The sequence below is a fragment of the Harpegnathos saltator genome, unplaced genomic scaffold (genome assembly GCF_003227715.2).
Source record: "Harpegnathos saltator strain DR-91 unplaced genomic scaffold, Hsal_v8.6 scaffold587, whole genome shotgun sequence".
In the NCBI taxonomy this organism is placed as follows: domain Eukaryota; kingdom Metazoa; phylum Arthropoda; class Insecta; order Hymenoptera; family Formicidae; genus Harpegnathos; species Harpegnathos saltator.
In genome coordinates, this window is record NW_020230412.1 from 368,354 (window position 1) to 392,356 (window position 24,003).

General features: G+C 45.9%; 1 protein-coding gene across 8 annotated transcripts in view; it reads left to right on the forward strand.

The window, feature by feature from the left end:
- Positions 1 to 24,003, forward strand: part of OtopLa (proton channel otopetrin-like a) — a 46,114-nt gene that overhangs the window by 9,843 nt on the left and 12,268 nt on the right. For 3 of the 8 annotated variants that reach the window (XM_025304063.1, XM_025304062.1, XM_025304061.1), the window contains exons 2-4: positions 3,630 to 3,868; positions 5,186 to 5,328; positions 23,641 to 23,980. In XM_025304063.1, the coding sequence (XP_025159848.1) occupies positions 3,659 to 3,868; positions 5,186 to 5,328; positions 23,641 to 23,980 (693 nt within the window). In that variant the 5' untranslated portion in view covers positions 3,630 to 3,658. Of the gene's footprint in view, positions 1 to 2,418; positions 2,453 to 3,629; positions 3,869 to 5,185; positions 5,329 to 10,787; positions 10,958 to 12,003; positions 12,232 to 21,173; positions 22,841 to 23,640; positions 23,981 to 24,003 lie in introns of those variants that run through there. The other 5 variants (XM_025304060.1, XM_019843102.2, XM_025304065.1 and 2 more) reach the window with 5 other exon arrangements.

Genomic DNA, 24,003 nt, shown 5'->3' on the forward strand with positions numbered 1-24,003 from the left:
ACTTCTCCGAGTATGTGTATTTTTCATGTCAAGAATCATCTGTTGGTCATATTATTAAAATTGCTAAAATCCATTTGATGCCAGTTATAAGATTATCCAAATAAAAGTATATGGTTCTATTTAAAAAATTGATCTTAACTGTGAAATCTTCGGAAAAATGTTCCTATTATCATAATTGCTCCGTTAAACAGTATAATTTTTTTTCCAGACAATTCTTCGTATTGACAAATGCATTAGAAACATTTCAGGTGATCAGGAAATATGAAACACCTTGTATGTATATATATATATATATATATATAGGGTGTCCGGGATCTTTTGGAAACGAAAAATTATGAAGATAATTAGATCAAACTGAGAGGAAAAGTCAAGTATTATTTCGTAGAAATCGCAATATTAAGTTATTATTGATTGAAAATGACTATTGTATCTAGCCATGGATATGAATATATCGAACTTTGAACTCTGAATCTTGAGCCTGTCGCTAGGCACGTCATATAATAAGCATAGCCGTCATATAATTGCAGATTAAATCATTCCGAACAAAAAGGTCCTTTACTATTTTACAAATAAGTACGCAAATTTTCAAGTTATCAATAAAAAGAGCTTTTAAGAGCCTCGTCCTTGCAAAGAGCCATTTTCAATTATTAATAATCTAATAATAAATTATTGCGATTTTTGCAAAGTGGTACTTGACATTTTTTCTCAGTTTGATCTGATTAATCTTCACAATTTTTTATTTCCAAAAGATCCCGGACACCCTGTATAATACATTTACAAGGGGTAAAAATTGCTAAGAAGAAGAGAAGCGGAAAGAAAGAAAAGGAGAAAGAGGCGGGATGACGGAGGAGAAGATTTGCATAATCGCGAGCTTGCAGCGAGTATCACGACGTCACGGTGTCATTCGAGTCGATTACGTCAATTATCGCGGGGATTTTCTCTCCTTGATTTTCTGCCGCTTCGAGTGAATCTGCGCTTGTTTAAACCACACACGACGCGAGATCAAAGGATCGAAAACACTTGACGCTACATGAATATAAAATTAAAAGAAAGAGCCGTTGGAAGAAGCGTCATTTTATTATATCACGCGAGAAGATATTTCGAGAACGCTTGGGTGCTTTTGCCATATGGTTGCCCCCGCGAAAATATCATGGCTCCGTGTCCCCGTCTCCGATGCTATTTTGCGCCCGCCTCGTCCTTGCAAAGATAGACTGTAACCGTGAGACGCGAGATAGGTCAGTAACCGTCTCCAAACTCCCACCGCCCTTTCACCGCCGAGCGGCAATTCGAAGCGAGCCGTGCGTGTATTTTCATTTCTAATGAACAACACAGTTTTATAATCAGCGTCGAGAGTCCGATATGAAGGCCGATGATGTGATTTCACGCAGAGGCAAAGCCTCGGCAAAATTACACTCTCGTTTTGTTTTTCTTATATCCACGCTGTATCAACTATATCTCTTTCGGTTGTTCTCTAGCAAGATAGTACCAATAACTATACGCATATGAGATTATTATCTCGCTGCAGCAATATTTACAAATTGAATGCTTCTCTTGACTGTGTTAATCTATGCGATATATAGTTACGAGCACCAAACTCTTTTTTTCTCAGTGCACCGATAATAGTTGGATGGACGCTGAGCAAACGACTGAGGAAACTGGGCGAATGAATTAAACTGAGGGAAAAATATTATCAATTTCACTATACGAGAGTTAGGGTCACTTTCGGCTGCAACTATATTCTTTTGTTATTCCGACAGAAAAGTAGTGTCGCAGCGAGATGCGTGTAAAGTTATCGCCAGCCTATACTATAGTAGCGCTTGCCAAAGCAATGGGTTTTCCGAATACAACAAATACGAGTTGCACTTCGCCGTGCAACGGCAAAAATATCGAACACTTTCGTGTGACTGAAAAACCATGTTAGCCGGTATCGCACTGTTCACAATATCACGCGTGGCCGGCGAGATCTCGTCGGTACCGACGAATACCATTTTGCCGCGATCGAGCACGAAAGAATTTCAAGCGCAAGCTTCGGGAACGTACCTTCAGCCTGCCTATCTGCGGTGAACGCAGTTTGACCTCACCGGCTGTCAATGCGACGTCAATATAATCAAATCGCGACACACGCTCGTTCGTTTCCTCGCATTGGCCGTCGAGCACCTCGGAGAGCATCCACGTGAAAAGATGCACGCACGTGACCAGACGAGGCGCACTCTAGCGCACCAATCATAGCTCCATGTTTGGCAATCTCCACTATGGGGAGAGAGCCAAGAGCCAGTTAATGCGGCGATGGGACCTCCTTCTGGGACAGTACCGATCCGATCGCGTTTGCACTCGTCGTTGCCGGCTCTCCTCGCGGGCTCTCGATCGCCATTCATCGACTTCTTCTTCTCGCGGGCGCCTCTCTTTCGGCTGTTAAGCGCGCGGCTGTGCGCCATGGGTACCGTGGCTTTAAGTAAGTTCGGCGCGGAAGCAGTTCACGGGGATAGCTCGGTGAAATAGTGCACACGGGATTCAAGTTGCTCGAGCTCGCGAGTTCAATCGAATTCGCGTAAATCTGAAAACTTTCGCCGGTGTGTAGAATCTTAACGAAGGCGGAATGCATCGAGGTCTGACGGATTGCCATTAACGCTTGATGTGATGTATAGTATAATCAGTTGATATAGTCGCGCTCTGTTAACGTCGCGGAGATCAAAGCGACCGTCTCGTGTGAACTTTTTGATTAACGAATCTACGCGCACACCGGGGAGAAAGTGTACTTTGTGGTATTTGCGACTGTATAACCGTGTGGTGAAATTATAGTCAGGAGAATCACTTTTGTGACGAGTGATGCTTAATATTAGTGATAATCACTTGGTGCGCGTTTCGTGTCGCTGCTACTATTCTTTCGTTGGAACAATACGTGAACGTAGTTAGCGCTGGGAATGTAATTTCAGTGAGATTTTTAATTACAGCGAGAAAAAAATGTGTAATTCTTGTAGTAACGATACTATAGTGTTACTATAGTGTTAATGATAATCATCTCATATATATATTGTCACTTTGTTGTTAGAACGATACGAGATTACAGTTAGCGCAGGTAATACTATACTTTGGTATAGTTAGATCTATATTTATAGTCAGGAAAATTATATTTTTGTAGCAGGTGCTACTATAGTGTTAGTGATGATCATCATGTACTTGACACCACCATTTTTTTATGGGAGCTACACAAGAATACGATTGACACCGAAAGTGACTATAATTGCAGTGAGATTGACCGTATTTTTTTTTCTTGCTATACATAGCTCCGAAAATGTATTCGTTTCGCCTAATGGCGGCCGTTAGTGCGCATGCTCGGATTAAGCACGATTTACTTTAGGTTTAACGTTTCATTCGATTGTGTGTCGCTATCTGTTCGATAAAATTACGTTGATATCCGTGACATAAATTTCGCAAGAACCGTGAACTTTCATTATACGAAAAACCTGCTTTGATTGTGAGACGCCTTTTTCCGTTTCCTATATCTCCGTATCATAGGGAGAGAGAGAGAGAGAGAGAGAGAGAGAGAGAGAGAGAGAGAGGGAGGGGGGGGGGAGAAAAGGCACGTGTATACCCGGTGTGTCTCTGATCATAGTTTTGTTTTTCCCCAGATCGTCAGAAGGACAAAGACTCTGAAGAGATGCAACGGTGTCCATACATCCACGAGATGAAAGAGCGTTTGCTCAATCAACCGACGCCAACAGACAGCTTGGACATGGAACGACTCGACGGCGGTACTCCTGTTAAGGAGGCCAATCTGCACAATGATTATCCCGCGCAAACGAATCCGGGCGTAATACCCGAACCTCCGGAAATGCCGCCGGATTCCTTGATCGGGACCGTCGTCAAGGTGAATAATTCAACGTAGCGTTACAGCGCAGAAAGAAAAGCTGTTTGTTATTCATCACAATTGTACGTTGAGATAATTATTAAGAGATAATTAGTAAGAAACGATGCATTCTACATTGGGAAAGAAGTGTTTACTGTCTGCATGTTTAAATAATTTGTAGCTAAGAAAATTGGTAACTTATTATATAGTAAGTGGTGCTTTATATATAGTGATTACAACAATAACCATATATTATATTTATATCATTGCTTGTTTGTCAGAAGAACAAGTACGGATAATTATTTCAAAGTTTTTATGTATTTTCAATTGTGTGAAACATTAATACGGTTTACGAGAATTACGTCAGTCGATTAGTGTAATTATTTTATTTTATTTTATGCTTTATTAAGAGGAAGTTTTTCGTATATTATTCTTTCTAATTTACTAAAAAGGTTAAATATTTAGCGGATTAAAAGAATAATATAAAGCTTCCAAAGATGAGGCAAATTGATAAAAATTGTGCTCGCGATAATCATCCCGCGTCAATTCTCACAGATCTGCTAATGTTTAACTCGATAAAAAAATATATGTACAGGGTGTTTGGGAACTTTTGGAAACGAAAAATTATGGAGATTAATCAGATCAAATTGAGAAAAAAAGTCATGTACCTTTTTGCAAAACTTGCAATAGTTAATGATTGAAAATGACTACATTCAGGGGCTCTTTTAATTAATAACTTGAAACTTTGCGTACTTATTTGCAAATTAATAAAAGTCCTTTTTGTTTAAAATGTCTAATCTACAATTATATGACGGCTATTTTGTCTAGCGACAGATTCAAGATTCAGAGTTCAAAGTTCAATATATTCATATCTATCTCTAGACACAATAACAGTCATGTAATTGTAAATTAGGTCATTCTGAACAAAAAAGTCCTTTACCATTTCGCAAATAAGTATGCAAATTTTTAAGTTATCAATTAAAAAAGCTTCTAAATGTAGTCATTTTCAATCATTAATAGCTTAATAATTATTGCGACTTTTGAAAAATGATACATGACTTTTCTTCTCAGTTTGATCTTCTCTGATTAATCTTCATGATTTTTCATTTCCAAAAAATCCCGAACACCCTGTATATATACGATTGGCACCGGAAATTACTATAATTTCGATGATACGAACCATTTTGTTTTCGCCATAGTGCGGGATATGATGCGCGTACAGATGCGGAGGATACTGGATAACAGCAATTTCTTGAGTTCGCCATAACGATAATCTCGTAGCGTGCATAATAACTCAGCCGAAAGTTTGATCGTGAATATGTAAATTCGTGTTTCTAGCTGAATTCCGATGGCTACGGCTCGCATACGTCGCCAGCGCACGCGAGACAGCCCTTAGTGCCACAAAATGCGAACAATCCACCCCTCTGCCTCACGCCCACATACTCTGGTCCAGTTACTGGCACGCTGCCAAAGAATGCCAAGTAAGTACATTCTGACGAATACAAGTCTGGAAAAGTGACCCCCTCGACTTGCGCTCGGTGCACGCAAACTTCAATGTCTCCGCTCCGAGCGGAGCGATATTTTTAGACATCCATCCTGCGAGTCTCGCGAGGATGTCTCACATAGTTCCCTCGGCAAAAAGCAACACGTTCAAGCGGGCCATTAAGACTGCGATATTGGAATAGTCGGTAATAAGGAGTCGCGATTTCCTCGCCCTCCCTCCGAAAGATACTTGAGACGGATATCACAGGATTCGCGTTTCTGTACTTCGTCAAAATCGAGGATCAGCATCCCCGCGGATATCAGTTGGCTTAAACAGAAAATCATGACGCCACGTGGAACGCCGGTATCGTGTCTCGAGAACGTTTCTTATCGCGAAAGAGTTTCTGGGAGCCTTCGAGCGACTTAAAATAACCTTAGAAGTACTCGCTCCGCGAGGCAGTTACGCGTTTTACGATCGTCGATACCTCGCAGACGTCGAGCCTGTCGACTCTGACTTTTAGCAAGCAAGCAGCTCGTAATAGCTCCGACTTATTTATGAATCTCTAGCCTTACCTTCCCTTTTTTTATTAAGCCCCTGGTGTAGTTTTCGACGTGTTACGTAGCTGAAATATTTTACGGAAGACATCGCTCGATTCGCTTTAACAATTCACTTGACAAACACTCTGATAACGGAATAAAGTGGAACCGATATGGAAGAGTCGCTCGCGCGAAATGAGATTCGTGCGTAAATAAGTAATCTCGGATTCTCCAGGTGAAATGAAACGATTATATTCTCTGTCGCGGCTGTACAACGCCTTATTGCATAATAATGTTGATTGTGTGTCAATAAGCAATATTAAATATACAAATAAATATATATATATATATATATATACTGAATATACAGGGTGTCCGGGATCTTTTGGAAACGAAAAATTTGTAAAGATTAATCAGATCAAACTGAGAAGAAAAGGCAAGTATTAATTTGCAAAAATCGTAATAGTTTTATTAAGGCTCTTTTAATTGATAACTTGAAAATTTACGTATTTATTTGCAAAATGGTAAGGGACTTTTTTGTTCAGAATGACTTAATTTACAATTATATGACGGCTATTTTGTCTAAAGATAGATACAAATACATTGAACTTTGAAGCCTGAATCGTTTTTTAATTGGTCTTATCAATTAAAAGATTAAAAGAACTTCTAGATGTGGTCATTTTCAATCACAGTTATTAATAACTTAATAAGTACTGCGGTTTTTACAAAGTGCTACGTATTTTTTCTTCTCAGTTTGATCAGATTGATCTTCACAATTTTTCGTTCTCAAAATATTCCAGACACCCCGTATATTGTTTCATAAAAAAATTACGTCACAACGACAGTGTACAATCGTTTCGTTTTATCGGAAAAATTACCTATTGTGCACAATTCGATTAATCTTCACAATTTTTCGTTCTCAAAATATCCCGGACACCCGGTATATTGTTTCATAAAACAATTACGTCACAACGACAGTGTACAATCGTTTCGTTTTACTGGAAAAATTACTCATTGCACAATTCGATAAACCGACTCTGCGGACTGCAAATTATTCAATTAGCGCTCCATGAGGATCGCTCGCTCGATCTCCTGCGCCTGCGATAGAAAAAGAGAGAGATCGCAGGTAGGATTCGTATCACGTTAGACGATTTCGTAATTGAGATCATCGAATATATGCGTCGTCGTAACACCGCGACCAGAGCGCTCGGCGCAGCAACTTACGGCCGAGCGGTGCTCAACCCCTCGTTAATATTCGTTCCTAAGGAGGCAAAAAGCCTCCATTTTGGAAGCGGCTTTCGACCGGCGCGTCTAATTACACGGATCGATTTATACGGCAAGTTATTTAACCCGCAGAGCGCAAATTGATCAATATCGGGCGCAAAAAGGAAACACGCCTGGCGACGACGACGCTCGGATCCAGATAATTAATCCGCTCGTCTGTGCTTTGAGCTAAACAAGAGAGCGATTGATTGACGACTGATATCTTCATGTTCGTGAGGATCCCCCGTGAGGATTTTCTCCCGCTAGCTGGAACTCGGGGCGATTTCGTCGTCCCTCTGAGATGTCTCCTCTCCAAACCGAAAATTTTCAACTTCACAAACTGAATACCCGCGAGAATGGGAGCGTCGGGCTTTTTCGGAATTGCTTTCGCTCGCTGGTGGAAAAGCAGCCGGGCCTGGGATATATATTTCAACTCGTCATCGTTCTCGCAAGCTCTCTCATCCAGTGTTTAGTTCTGGAGACACGGAATCGTGGCAGCACTGCCAGCGGGTCTCGAAATCAATACTGCTGTGCGTGAGTGTCTCACTTGTCGCAATCCTTGAAACGCGATATTACAGCACGCAAAAAACTACGACGAACGGAGCTGTTGCGCCCGATTCAATTACACGGGCCGTATTATCGCGCGATTACAGTACGTCCCGCTGAAATCTCTCTCTCGTGTCTCCTGGTCCGCCGTTAATCGGCGCACGGACAGAGCTAACGACGGGCGACAGGCCGAGGAGAGCACAGGTGACAAAGCCGAAGAGAGAAGTGCGAGGCTTAAAGACATGCGTGTGTCGAAACTGGGGCGCCGCTTGACTCTCGGAGAGCGCGATTGTCGTGTCAAAAAAAAAAAAAGAAAAAAAAGAAAGAAAGAAGAGAGAAAAAAGAGCGCGGAACGGAGGAGAGACCTCTCGCCTTGCATACAAAGAAGCGCCGATACCGCAGAAAAGTGTGTCTCCCGATCGTCGGGGACGAGCGAAACGATAAATTCGTCGGCTCACTGGCTCGTGAAGGAGAGAGATACGGCGCTTCCGTTACAGCGGCAGCCTAATTGTCGCTCCATGCACATCCGACGAGCATCGTCTAACGAACGTGTGCAGCTCGCGCATGCACGTGTGCGTTTCTGTCGTGCACAGGAGAACAGGAGGGACTGCCTCTCGCGACAGGCAGTCGACGAGGGTCCCCACATTTCTCCGGCCAGCGGCGAAATTTCTTTTCAATCACCGGCCGACCGACTCTCCGCGCGAAACGCGGCCGCGCAATAAATTCCGCCGGCCGAATCCTCGGACGGCCAATCGAAAAGCAATTTCCAGCATTCCAAATTGACAGTCGCTCATCTCCGTCTAAGCCGCGCGCGCTTCCCGCTCGTGCGCTCCATTCAACGATCGACCGATCGAGAGAGAGAGAGAGAGAGAGAGAGAGAGAGAGAGAGAGAGAGAGGGGGGGAGGGAGAGGGAGAGAGGGAGAGAGAGAGAGAGAGAGAGCCGGGCATGTCGAGATGCCAGGCAGGCAGAGCTGCAGCGTGTGTGTGTGTGTGTGATCGAGAAGCGCCGCTCCGCTCGCGCTCGGCGAGGCGATCTTTGACTCGAGTCGACGGCGCGAGTCAAACCGGCCAGCAGCGCCGGCAGGGTTGCGCCCGCCGCGAAATTCATGCGAGAGTAAGGTCAGTGACCTGCCGGTGGCAGCATTATCGAGCGGGTCAGTGGGTCGCAGAACCACGGAGCATTCTGCCCCCCTGGCCGCTGCTGCAGCCCCCCTCGCGTACGGCGCTATCCCACGCCGGTCACCCACCTCCGCCCGACCAGCCACCCCCGCGCGCACCCTCCGCGGTTCCTCCGCGTGGGTTCTTCCCGTGGGAGGAACGGTAGCGCGAATACGCGCTCGGGTTTGCCTCGACCTGGTGAAAATTCCCCTCGCGCTCCGCCGTCCGTCTCTTTCACCTGCGCGGAATTTTCCACCGGCGAATAGCGGTGCCCCCCTTGCCCCCCGGTGAATAGCGCGGCTGTTCAAGCGCGGCTCCGCGAGGCGAACTTTTCCTCGGGTAGGTCTGGCCTCGCTTGAAATGAAGAACGAGAATGTTGCTCGCGATAAAGAACGAGAAAGCCCGGCGAGAGAAGCTTCGTGAGAAGCCAGATAAATTTGGGGGTGTCTGGGAAATTGTTTCAAACGTGCGCGAGATGTTCAATTATCTGTACGCGTTCTTGAAGAGGATCCCTCCAATTGTGCTTGAAACAGTCAAAATTCAAACGCACGCATATACCTACACATATACCTAAAAAATTCAGAGAGGGGAGGGAGGAGGGATAACGCGGCATGAAACATTCGTAAGAAGTAGTCGATTGAAGGCAACTCCGAGGGATTTCGCCGGAAGCGCCGCGCCGGGGGAGGAATGTGCTGCATCCTGCAGACGCGAGGAAAAATTCATGACCTATTGCGAGATTTCTTGAAAGAGAAACTGCTACCGGGGCACTCTCGGGCCGAGATAGAACCATAAAGGGGAATCGGCGATGAGCCTCCGAACGCGGGAAAATCTTACGCAGGCCAGCTGCCTACGTGCGGACGAAATTAGCTGAGCGAAGTAATCCGAGGAATTGGCGCGCCGGCCGGTGAAAATCGTCGCAATTCGCGAGAGAGGCCTCACAACCCGCACGGCCGACCTTGCGCGGCGGCGGAGGGGGGCGGGGAAGATACAAAGGCGCGCATGTACAATACGTGGCAAATGCTCTCTTGGCGAGACCGGGGGACCGTTCTCTTCAGGGTCAAGAATGAAAGGCGGAGGGTCCTTTTCTTGCCACCCCGTAAAAAGACCGTGTAACGCGAATGGCGCGTCCCATTCAACGGCCGCGAATAGACCCGCTGTGATTTCCAGCGGCCACGTCGCGAATGTGCGACGCTCTCTCTCTCTCTCTCTCTCTCTCTCTCTCTCTCTCTCTCTCTCTCTCGAGGAGCGCACTCGTCGCGGCGCCGCGGAAAAATCCATCCTCGCGGAGGCACGGCGGCGGACGCGAAACTCGACGTCGAAGTCGTCGCGCTGGAGGATTCCTGAGACGGGCTTTCGCGTCTTACACACCGACGACATCGGGTTGACGTCGTCTCGAGGAAGCGAGCGGCGCAGTAAAGAGCGGCGGAGAAATCGAGGAGGAGAGTCGGCGGAAAGGGGGGAGAGAGGGAAAGAAGGGGAGAGAGAGAGAGAGAGAGAGAGAGAGAGGAACATCTCTCTCCATGGTTCTATATAGACGAAAAGCTCTCGCGTTTGCAGTGCGCTTGTGCGAGAAGCTGCCGCTGCCCGGGAAGAGACCTCCCGGCCAGCCTCAGTCTCCGGGATGCTGGGGGCGGCGATCGTGATTCTACCCCCATTCTCGTGGCGCTCCGGCAACACGGCCCAACTGATTGCAGCGCGCTCGCTCCTCGGCAGCCAGCCACTCGAATCAGCCCTCGTCTCTCGCCGCGCTCTTCGCTCGACTCACGCGCGCGACTAGAGAGAGCCTGGGCTTGTTGTCTCCCTTGAACGGGTCCACCCTCTAACCGCCGCGTTTGTCCGTCTATCCGTTCTCTCTTTCTCTCTCTTTCACTCTATTTTTCTCTCACATTCTCTCTCCATCCCTCTTTTTGTCGCTCTTTCTCTCTCTCTCTCTCTCTCTCTCTCTCTCTCTCTCTCTTTCGCTCTACCCTCCCCCCCTCTCTCTCTCTCTCTCTTTCTCCACGTCGCAATCCGCCCTTCATCCCTTCGTCCCTTCTCCGCGTCCACGCTTCACACCCTTTTCCGTCGAAGCCGGGGCGCAGTCACCGCGCGAGGGCCTTCAGCCAACCGTCTCTCTGCGGCAGGTGAGTCTCTCCTGTCATCTGTCGTCGCGGGTGCATCGCGACGCTCAAAGTGGTGGTCGCCGGTCAGCGGAGCGTGCAGTGCCCGATATCCTGAGAGATTCAGCCGCGCGCGCGCTCGTGTGTGCACCGGACTTGCCATTAGCTCGTTCGACCAAGTACGCGAGATCAGAGACCTTAGGGATCTCTTGTCCTCTCTCTCTCTCTCTCTCTCTCTCCCTCTCTCTCTCTCTCTCTCTCTCTCTCTCTCTCTTTCTTTCTTTCTTGATGCCCCTCTTACTCTTTTTCTCTCCATCCCACGTACTCATACACGCATATATATACTTTTGTTCCCTTTCTCTCCCCCCAGCCCTCCATCTCTTGATGCCGACTCAACGCACGATCTTCCTGGTTCCTCCGTTCCTCTCGATCCTACGTGGTCGATTCGGCCAGCGGCTCGTAGGCTGGAACACAACGGAGCCCTCTTTCTCGACGAGAGCGGATACAAATCGAACGTGGTCGTTGTTGAGGAATGTTACTCGACTGTTCGCGAGCTCGTCCGCGAGGAAATCTCGAGGACGCTTACGCCGCAGCGTCGCGCGTTGGTCGCTTCAAAATGGGGCCGTCGAGAGTACGTCTCGCAGGCAAGAGAGAAGGGTGCGCTCCGTTCTCGTGTTCCGGACGCGAGAGGGTTTCGACAGTGCGGAGCGGGAAAATGGGAACCGCTTGGCGAATCGATTGGCAGTCCGCAAGAATCCGACGGAAAAACGACGGATCTGCTCGACGTCGTTCTACGGATAATCGAACGGCGCGGCGGCCGATTGAAGGTTTCCGCCCGGAAGTTCCGCCAAGTCCAAGTTCCCTCACGCGGCCTGCGACCGCGAGCCGGATAATAGAACCCAATTTCCATCGACAGCGCGCGCTATTGGCCTCATTACGACGAAGGTGTGCACCAAAATGGCGGCGCGGGCACCAACGCTCCGAAACCGACCACCGCGCTTAGGGGCACTTGAGCTCGCATGGGCTGGCCGATCGATTTAGTTGAGTGTACATCTTTTGACGATCGTCAGGAACTCGTGAGACGAGATCGAGTCCACGATGGTGGGTGGTGGTGACTGTAAGGTCGCCACCGTGGAGGTGGAGGCGGCCGCCGCTGGCGACAATACGGCGACGCTTCCGGTCACCAGGCCTCTGAACCCGCAAAACTCGCCGCCGAATGCACAGGACAACGCCGAGAAGAATAACGCTGCGAACAAAGAGATGGAACTGAAGAACGTGCGGTCGACTCCTGCGAAAAAGTAAGACGCACGCTGTAGACGAGGAGAGACGATGGCGAGCCGTCGTAGAGCGAGAGATCTGAATTTCGAGACCACCCCCGCGCCCCTGCCTCGCTTGCGAACGTGTGCTTCATGAGAATTTTCATAAGAATTACAGAAATCACGAAGGAGTCACTTTGACTCCTTCGCTTCTGGCTCTAGCGGCAACCCTTGAAAGCTATCGTCAGAGGAAATCACGTTGATGCTGTCACTGCTGAAATTTCACCCCAGTACACCCTTTCTTATTTTAGAAATTAAAAGTGTCAAACTGATGCAATTCGATGTTTCGTTAATATTTAATATTGGATGAGAAGTGGACAAGTTGCAGTTTGCAGCGGGGATAATTTATCATTTAATAAGATGAAAATGAGATTTCTTTTCGCAAGGGGTGAAATCTCACCCGTGGTAGTCTTTAAGGTTCAGCCCACATTTAAGTATCTTCTTTTTTCGCGTGTCTTTTTAAATCACCTTACTTAACTCCTAAAGACTACTATGGATGAAATTTCACCTCACGCGAATTTTTGATTTCATTAAAAAACTACACTGACAATACTAATTTTATAGGTATTATTCGCACTATCAATAGTGACGACATTAAGATAAAACAGATCAATTCTTGCATGTATTTTGCTGCAAATAATGATAAGAAAAGTTAGCTTGGGGTCTGGGGATATCTGATGATAGCTTTCAAGGGTTAGCACGCTTAACGCCGCCATTTCCGGCGATCAGCGCAACGACAGCTTCACGAAAAGTACGTTTCAAGGGGCGAGTAAGTGTTCATTCATCTTTTATAGCTTTGTTTTCAGCGTTCACTGAAAACACTGAAAGCACAAAATGCATAAATCCAAGCAGTTTTCATGCGAAATCACAGATCGCTCATCTTTCATGTCTTGTGGCAGCTCCAATGTTAGGGCGGATTCACATTCATTTGGCAGAAAAGCAGAAAGCAGAAAGGCAGCATCCAGCCAAAAACCGCGCTGATAGTCTGTCCCTTTCACTTGAGAGAATTTTTCTCCCTGTTACTCTCTTGGCTTCTGTGATTCCGCTTTCTGCTTTTCTGCCAGGGTATGAATCCGCCCTTAAGCTCGTTAGACGACGCGACTTGGATACGTGCAGAAAGACCTGCCACTAAATTACATGCTTAAGCGCAATAATAGAAACAACATACTTGGACTCGCGGTGCAATCCGCTAGACTCATAAGGAACATCCGCGAAGTATGAGTCTCTGATTTCGACAAAACTTGGCATATTTGTAGAGTAGCCAAAAATAAGAGACACATATCTTTTTTTATCGGCAACTCAGATTTAAAGGGTAAAACTGCCCCTCAAAGTTTCATCCCCTTTATACTATCTCGATAATTATTGCAGATAGGAAAAATCTTTTTAAACAAAAATTGTACGGCATGAGAAGCTCTATAATTTTTGTTGAACAAGTTGTTTCTTATCTGCAATAATTATCGAGGTAGCATAAAGGGGATGAAACTTTGAAGGGCAATTTCACCTCTTAAACCTAAGCCATTACCGATAAAAAAAATTTGGGTCTCTTATTTTTGGCTACTCTGTTTATTTAACCCCTAAAGACTACCATGGGTGAAATTTCATTCCATGCGAATTTTTGATCTCATTAAAAAACTACACTGATGATACTAATTTTATAGGTATTTATTCGCACTATCAATAGTGACATTGGCGTGCATGTATTTTGCTGTAAATTATGACAAGAAAATTTAGCTTGGGATTTGGGGATATCTGATGGTAGCTTTTAAGGGTTAGCACGCTTAACGCCGCCATTGCCGGCGATCAGCGCGATGACAGCTTCACAAAAAGTACGTTTCACAAGGGGCAAGTAAGTGTTCATTCATCTTTTATAGCTTTGTTTTCAGCGTTCACTGAAAACACTGAAAGCACAAAATGCATAAATCCGAGCAGTTTTCATGCGAAATCACAGATCGCTCATCTTTCACGTCTTGTGGCAGCTCCAATGTTAGGGCGGATTCACATTCATTTGGCAGAAAAGCAGAAAGCAGAAAAGCAGCATCCAGCCAAAAACCGCACTGATAATCTGTCCCTTTCTCTTGAGAGAATTTTTCTCCCTGTTACTCTCTTGGCTTCTGCGGTTCTGCTTTCTGCTTTTCTGCCAGGGTATGAATCCGCCCTTAAGCTCGTTAGACGCAACTTAAAAACGTGCAAAAAGACCTGCCACTAAATTACATGCTTAAGCGCAATAATAGAAACAACATACTTGAACTCGCGGTATAGTCTGCTAGACTCACAAGAAACATCCGCGAAGTATGTGTCTTTGATTTCGACAAAACTTGGCATATTTGTAGAATAGCCAAAACTAAGAGACACATATCTTTTTTTATCGGCAACTCAGATTTAAAGGGTAAAACTGCCTCTCAAAGTTTCATCCTCTTTATATTATCTCGATAATTATTGCAGATAGGAAAAATCTTTTTAAACAAAAATTGTACGGCATAAGAAACCTTACAATTTTTGTTTAACAAGTTTTTTTCTATCTGCAATAATTATCGAGGTAGCATAAAGGGGATGAAACTTTGTGAGACAATTTCACCTCTTAAACCTGAACCGTTGCCGATAAAAAAATATGGGTTTCTTATTTTTGGCTACTCTGTTTATTTAACCCCTAAAGACTACCATGGGTGAAATTTTACCCCATACGAGTTTTTGATCTCATTAAAAGCTACACTGACGATACTAATTTTATAGGTATTTATTCGCACTATCAATAGTGACGACATTGTGATCAAACAGATCAATTCCCGCTGTGTATTTTGCTGTAAATAATGATAAGAAAAGTTAGCTTGGAGTCTGGGTATATCTGATGATAGCTTTTAAGTGTTAGCATGCTTAACGCCGCCATTGCCGGCGATCAGCGCGACGACAGCTTCACAAAAATATGCCAAGTTTCATCGAAATCGAAGACATACATTTTGCGGATGTCCCTTGTCAGTCCCAAAAAGTGCCCAGCCGAAATTCCGCTGAGAGGACACGCTGGCTGTCCCTGCGCGTGAAAACAAGCACGTTTCATTGATCCTTGGCGGATAATCGTCCAACCGTGACCGTTCGTCACTCCCGCGTTCGTTACTTGCGACAAAAGCTGTAATTGGGTCAGCATCAGCCGGATCGCAGGCGCCGGGCTACGTAATTCGCCGCCGAATTCTCGCCGCCGAGAGTTTCGACGACTCGCCTGCCGTTGCACGCAGGCTGAGAGACACGGCCGCGTTACCGGCATATCCGGCTCGCTTCGGGAAATAGCAAGCGCCCGCGCCGCTCGAAATGGAAACGAAATAGTCGAGTTTTGGTTGGCGTTTCTATTTACGACGTAGTTCGTTAACCCGCGAGCAGCTCAACTGACGAGACCGACGACGCGTACGGCGGACGAGGAGTCGCCATTCGGTCTCCGGTGAGCTCGACGGCCCAATTCCGGCGGTGATTTGAGCGAAGGAGAAGAGAAAAAGGACGAGTCGCATCGAGAACCACCGAGACGATTAATGACCCACTTCTGCCGGAGCGGTTAAAACGACAGCAAAATAACAACAGAATATTTGCAACACAGGGAAAAAACTGTTTATTCATTTCGTTCAGTTTCATTCAATTGAAGATACGAAACATGCATCGTTATAAATTGGAGCAATTTTCACACAAGAACTACAAAGGAATCATAAAGGAGTCACTTTGACTCCTCCGGTCCCAGTTCTAGCGTTAACCCTTAAAGGCTATCATCAAAGAAAACTAGACTAATGAAATTTCAGCCCAGTATATCCCAGTTTTTTTATCTTAGAAATCAAAAACCGATGCAATTAAATGATTCATTCTCATTGAATGTTGGATGAAAAGTTATTGTTCGCAGCGGACAATTTAATATTTAATGAAAAACTGTTTATTCATTTCGCTTAGTTTCATTCAACGCCAGTTGAAGATACGGACCATGAATCATTATAAATTGGAGCAATTTTCATAAGAATTACAAAGAGAGGAATTATAAAAGAGTCGCTTTGACTCCTCCGGTCCCAGTTCTACTTTTAATCCTTAAAGGGGAATTACATACCGTAAGGCCGTTTTCAAGGCTACTTTTACGAATTTTTTAACAGGAACGGTAAGATTAATGGACTTTAAATTTTCACAGTATATTTATTACTGTTCAAAGTATAAAATAAATTTTATTGAATCACAAGTACTGATCCAGTTTATAATTATAGATAAAAATGAAGTCATTCGTTTGCGAGCTTTATGTTTGCTATCGACATAATTCCGGGCCTCTCACTACTCTGAAACCAAGAAATGAGAAAGATTTTCAAAATATACGGTTGCCATTATAGGCCGTACTAAATTGAAGGCAGTGAAGCCAAGTTTGGGAAAATAATGACTGTACAAAAAAAAGTATCGAAAATGAAACATTTTCAATTTGTAATTATGTTTAAAAAAATAAATAAAATAAAATATAACTGTGTTCGAGGTAGGAGCGAAAACCACATGTCTACTGTATATTGTGTAAAAATTTCATGTCATTCGGTTCAGTAATTTTTGCATAATCCTGTTGACAGTTTAAGAAAATGGTGTTTCCAGATAAACATAAATAAAATTATGTTTAAAAAAATTTAAAGTTTTATGTGTACTTTCCATATAGATAGTAACAAATTTATTTTATACTTTGAATATTTTATACATACTATTTATACATTATTACTATTTTTTATATATACTATTTTATACATTAATGAATAAATTGTAAAAATTTCAAGTCCATTGATCCCACCATTTCCGTTAAAATATTCGTGCAAATAGCCTTGAAAACGGCCTGCTCCGCATGTAATTCCCCCCTTAAAGGCTGTCATTAAAGAAAATCAGGCTAATGAAATTTCACCCCAGTATATCTCTTTTTTTATTTTAGAAATAAAAAACCAACGCAATTAAATGCTTCGTTGTTATCGAATGTTGGATGAAAAATAGAAAAGTTACTCGCAGCGGATAATTTAACGTTAAATATGACCAAGACAAAATCGGGTGAAACTTCAACCGCGTAATAGCCTTTGAGGGTGAAGACGGACCAAGACCCTCTCTCGTGAGCCGCATAAGACGCGCGATGCTTTTCGCCGCGGAAAACTTCGAGAGACCGGCATCTAGGTTAGCTCCGGTGACACCCACCTCCCGCATGGCGACGACACGGAGGCCGCGGGTAGTAATAAATCGGACAGTCCGCGCGCTACTTTTCAATTGACTAATATTGATTTGACGACACAAACGCGCAGCCCCGCGTGCACCCCGCGCGCGCGGGCGACGGAGCAATGGATGTCTCCGGATTACCACACAGTCGCAGTCGCAATTGCATTAACACGGTCCCGCGAGCCCGACGCCACCGTCGGCAGTCTGCGCCGTGCCGTGTCCGCTGTAAAACGACCTTTCCGCTCGGCCGCGGACAGCTCTCACCCGTTCTCTCCCCGCGGAGCTCCTGCGAAATTCGATTAATCCGCTGAAATTAGAGTCCCCCGGCTGTGTCCTGCCGCCGTGGCGCGACGGGAGGTTCCGGGATGCAGTGTTGTGCCGTGACAGCGAGATAAACAATTGCCTGATAGTCGCCTGAGACAAATCGGAACGACCTGAGACGCGAGTAGCAATTAGCGACGCGCGAGAGAAAAATCCTCCGCCTCCCTCCGGCGAATATGATTGCCGGAGTCGCGGAGGAAGAGTCAAGCGGTTGAAAAGCCGTGACGCCAATCGATGGAAAGCCAGTTACCGTCGGTCGGGAGCACTTGTCCCGCTCGCTCGTTTTGCCTTCGTTTGGAGAGCAAACGCGTTGGTCCTGCTGGGAGCGAAAGGGCGAATTGTTCGGACCGATCGCCGAGCTGCGTCTGTTCTCGGTAGGACTCGGAAGACGAAAGAGGGTCGCGTGTAGAGTGCAAAGTAGAGATACGGAGATTTCCCGCTGGAATCCTGAGCATCTGACAATCTCGAGATCGAACATTTCCACGGCGGTGTCGCTTCATTTTTTTCCCTCCCGCCGCCGAGGTGGAAGCCGGAATAACGACTGAAACGTTTGGAAACAACTTTCGTAAGAGCTCGCTCGCGCTCCATTTTCCATTTCAATCTATTTTCATCGCCGAGTAAGTTGCGCAACTTGAGAGAGTTCTCCAGGCGGCTTCTTTCCTTTTCTTAACAATTAGGAAACTTCGCGAGCCGCCGACGCCATTTCGACAGATCGGCTTGTCATTTCTCACAGAATACGCCGAGATCGACTTCCTACTCACAATGTATAAAAGTTACTTCCCGCGGAAGAAAGAGAAAAATCCAACTCGCGCTCGTCGCGTTTCGAATGTCACGCGTTCGATTGGAGCATGCGGCGGACGATTCATCTGCTAAAACGCCTCCCGCGGAAGCCTCGCTGGGGGGGGGGGGAGCGAGAGGGAGGTAGGGAGCGACCGCGGAACAAAGACGAAGCGGGGTAAAACTATAAGAGGGCGAGGGAAAACAGGGAGGAGTACCGCCATCGAAAGTAGGTACTTGGAGATATCGACCAGCCGCTCTGGACCGCTCCGTGTCCACGTTACGGTAACCATTTTCTCGTTCTCTCCTCGTCGACGAGCGGAAAAAGGCCGACTGGAACGACGTTTCCTTCGACGTCGTCGCCGGCAGTCTCGTTTACACCGACGATACTTTTCATTTCGGAGCAGCCGTTGCGCCGCGAATTCACTCCCGCTCGCGTGCGGAATAGCCGTCGAGTGACAAAGCCTGTCCCGGCATTATTCGCGCCATCGTGGCGGGGGAAGGGGGGGAGGAAAGGAGGACGGCGAAACGCCGAGGATAATAATCCGGCGGAGTCTCGGCAGCGGAGAAGCAGTCAGCCCTGTTTCTACTCGTTTCAACCCCGAGTTTCCCGAGCCGCGATATTTTCGGGATCTGTAAGGACCTCCTCAGCCTTTCTCGGAGGAACGCAGCCTAACGAGATTTCCGATAGCTCACGGATCAACGCTAGAAAGCCGCCCGGCCGAGACCGAGAGCGATGCTCGAGACGAGAAACTTGTCTCCCGTCGCATCCATAGAAACGTCCTCGCCAGGCCAATTGTGGCGGACAATAGCGACAAAGTCCGCCGGTCGATCCAATTAGAAACGGATAGTTACACGCTGCCGCGGCTAATTAATACCGAGAAGCTGCATCTGCGCTTCGCAATTAATACCTCCTCGCGCGAGTCGAGCGTTTGCGGACGAGCCGGTGTCTCATCTCGATCTGCGGCATCGAGAGGAAGCGCGCCGAATCACGAGCCTCCTCCTCGTCGTCGTCGTCGGGCTAATCGAGGATGCCGCGATTAAAGGACACGCGTGTCCGCTGATTCTAGCGCGACCTGTATCCGATCGATCGCGGGTAAACACCACGAGAGCGCGGCCGAGCACGCTTTAAATAAAAGCGGCCGTCTACCGAGACACGCTCTCTGGCCGACTCTCGGGAGATATCAGCGGTTCTTTGTCACGTCGCGCGCGCCCGCGCGCCTCGCCCCGTTCTCGACACATCCGACAGGAGGGGAAAAAAAATACCTAACGCGAGTGTACCAGGCTCGTGCGGGACACAATAAAGTCTGCGCCCCAACCCCTGAAATGCCACGTTGACAAAGGGCGGTTAAGCCCTTCTCGACGTAGACGCACCGCATACGTGTCGTCGCGCGGCTGCGGCTGCGGCCGCGGCTGCGGCTGTGCTCATCGCTGCAACGATCGGCTCGACGATGCGATTGCACCGCTGCGTACGCGCGCGCGCGCGCGCGCACGCGGCCCCGTTTTCCCGTGGAAAGCCTCATTTCCCGCGCGATTGATTCCCGGTGAGATCGCGCGCGCCTCGAGCTTGTGACCGGCATTGCATACACACGCGCGTATTATACAGGGTGGTCTGGCGGTGACGTGCGAGTCTCTCTTTCTCGTCCGAGCCGTCTGCCGCGCAAACGATCGGGCGAATCTGAGCGGAGAATTCTCATGCGGCGTTTCTCCCGGGAGCAGCCGCCGACAGGACTCTGCGTTGGAAGCTGCGATTCAGGAAGATGGCGATTCCTGCCGTCGTGATTAGGTCGCAGATTAAGTCGAGCCGGAGGGGGAAGTGCTCTGCCATTTTGCGATTAAGCGTCTGCGTCTCGCTGTTGTGAATTGCAGGAGATCGACGGATGCTGTCATGAATAATAATATACCGGTGTCCTTTAATTAATTACTGTTTGCTATTATTATTATTATTATTATTATTATATATACAGGGCGTTTAAAAATATAGCTCCGGCCTTTAAGGGCGGATTGTACGCACAAAATGGAGGAACAAAGTTCTGACAAGGTTCTGATGGATTGAAAAGTTAATATTGTCGGAGGTGTAAACAATGATTTATTTTAATTAAAGCGAGTGACTTACTTGCTTCTGCTGCACGGCCATGTGTGAAATGCATTTCCGCCATTTTTTTGATCAGAGTAATACGATGTCATTCTTACCGTATTGTGAAAACTCTGTGATGCCTTTTTGCAACGAGGTTATATAACTAACAATTGTTTGATGAAGCGTATGTATAAATGGGAAAAGAAAAACATTTATTTACATTCCGAGAGAGAGCGAAGAGACTTTTTTTAGAGATTCCCTTAAAGCACGGTACTCTCTTGACCGATAAATGACGTAGACAAATTATGTCAGAGAATACAAAAGCGCCAGAAGCGAGTATGTCGCTTGTTTTAATTGAAATAAATAATTGTTTATAACTCCTACAATATTAATTTTGCGATTCATGTTTATCAGCATTTTTTTCCTCCATTTTGTGAGCACTATCTACTCTTGAAGTCCTGAACCCTTTTTTTAACATCATGTGTAAATATTATTTATTACTATATTACTTATGTTTTATGCTATTAATTATATTATTGTTATTTAATTAACTAATAACTCGAGATCTACGAGGTTATTTGCAAAATCCCGCGGAGCTTTTTCTTCAGGCTCACCTAACCTGCAAACACACGGCGGTAGGAGTCGCAGCTCGTCTGCCGTATATCGCGCGTGATGACTGGTCAATCTTCTTTCGTCGATGACTCAAAAATACACGTGGTTGTTCGCTAAATGTCAGAAGAATTTTTTTTATTTAGCCTGACCTAATCTACGCGTACACGAGAAGTTTACATGCCGTCGTCCGACACCCTGTATGTACACACACACATGCACACGTGTATATATAGACTATCGATTGCACCGCCTAACCTTTAAGCGAGAAAAAGAGCGTGATAAGGATGAAGCCAGGTAACTCCGCCCGAGATGTTCCAGCGGCAGTCATGCTCGTCGATTAAAAGCGAATGCACCAGGTCAACTGTTACCGAAGATCGACCCCTTTGTTATCGCGTTCCCGGTAACAGTCGCGCCGCTCGTTCCAAGATCAAGCAGTGTGCTCGAAACGGAAGTTTTCCGAAATTCCGACGTCCAATCGCGAAGTTCGCACGCTTCAAATAATTCTCGCCCCTGTACTCTGCAGATATACTGTTCGACCGAAGTTGGTAACATTTGAAGTAAAATTGTAACGTATCTACAGGCGACATGAAAAATGTCGTCCCTGCGTTTCAGACGAGCAGTCTCTCGTCCCTATAATAAATAGTGATTAATAATTAAATTATAGTACTTCTGTTTCATGAACGAACGATGCGTTCAGTGAGTGAAGCGGCTTCGAGTGAATTTGTTTATCGACTCTGTTCGTGTGACGAGGAGTTGTTCGTGTGATACGTGAACTTGAAATTTTTCATTTGAAATTTTCAGTCCTCGAGTCCACTTTAATCTAACGACTGAACTAATTACTTTGCCTTTCTAATTTACTTGATCGCGCAGTCTCAATTTAATTAAGGCTTTTAATTGGGGCGATAGATTAAACAGTCGTCGTGTAATTCGAGCCTGCACGGAGCTCGGTCAAGTTTTATTATAAACAATCGTCCAGTCGATAGTGGCCGTCGCTAAAAACACACCCGTGAGTATAATACGCGCAGCGCAGGCTAAATGAGAATATCGGGTAGGGAGAGTTATATTCGGTGAAAACAATGAAAATTCGATGAGTTCGAACGTCATAATAAGCGAAAGACGGGAATAGAAATAGCTCAGTTGGCCTGCGAGCGAATCGACTTGCGGGCGCAACAGTCGGCGTTCGTTGACAATCGAAATAGGACGCGATGTAGGTTACGTGTGAAGAACGCCCAGTAACAAGAAATAACAAAGGGATCGGATCAAAAAAGATTGATTAATTAACACTGTCGAAGCAAATGCGGTAATGTGCAACGGAGTGTCGTGAAGGGAACCGTTTAAGAACGAAACCACGATCGCGCACGCGGGACGGAAGATTAAAAGTTTCACGTGTGAGTAAACGCAAATAATAAGTAAACAAATGAACGTACGGACAAACTCGTTGGAAACGAGGCAGTGAAAGAATTCAAGGACACACTTAAAGTTACCTCAGCGTGCCACGTTTCCGGTAAAGATCGTCATGGAGATTGAGGTTGTACCGTTCGTCGACAAATATAGTGCAGGCAGAAAGGACACGCTACCGCAGCGGAGTAGCAGGGTGCAAATTGTCCAGAGAAAACGGTGAGGAACGGTTGTTACCTGAACAAACGCTTTGACGACGCTTTGACACGCGAATATTCCAACGAAACTTCCGCCCGGCAGATGCGACCGATTCTTATCGCGTGTACAGCGCGCGCAGATTGACTTTCCAGACAACACAAACGTTCGGGAGACGTTCTGGAGAGACACATCCTGTCCGTCTCATCCTCCTTGTACTCAACAACCTCCGAGTCCTGCTTTTTTTTTTATTTAAAAATACATAAGTGTTATTTTAATTAAGAGGGGTATCAGATATAATGACCGTTCCGAAAGTTTAATTCAGCAGTTTCAACAGAATAAAATTAAGAAATTGTCTGAAGGAATTAACAAATGTATAAAAAATAAAAGCAAATGTTGTCGGACAAGCAAACCATCATTAGATACCTCGAGAACGTTTTGTTAAGCGACGTAGATAAAGATGAATGAAAACATTTTTGTTTTCAAGGATATTACATGCAACATATATCCTTATATAAATATATCCGCCAGCACTCGAAGGACTCGAGACATATTTCAGATGTTGTTTCAGATATGTGAAAAAACATAATTTTAATAACATTTTTTTAATTTGATGATAAAATGCGGATTATCCCAGAATTCATCTTAATCATTATTAATTACAATCACTTTTCCTCGCATCCCCAAAAATGTTTTTTCGCACCTTCGGGTGGGAATCCCCGTTCTACTTGTTAGCACGAAACGAAAATTTCCCGCTTGTCACAGTTATCGTTCGGCCAAATCGATTTGAATTCACGGTAACGAATTCGGACTTCTTATTTCAGAACGTCGCTCTTCATCATCATGAGCTTCATTTACGCGAAGCTGCTTGTGGTCGTGTGCATCGCCTACGTAATAAGCGAAGTTGTGACACACAAGCTACCCCTCTACTATTACGAGGGATTCTTCACGTACCTGTACGGCATGAGTATCGTGTTCCTGTTGTACGTTTTTTGCTTTCTCCTGCAAGAAAGCGCCTGCTGCGCCAGAGGCAGCGACACACCGCCTCCGCCGCCGAGGCCGCCCAAAGCCGGCTGGGTGCCGAAGGAGCCCAAGGATAAGATCAAGAAGAAGGATAAAAAAGAGAAGGATCAAAAACCCCCGAAGAACAAGAAGGAAACCCAGGTCCTTTGAATCTCTTTGTAAAT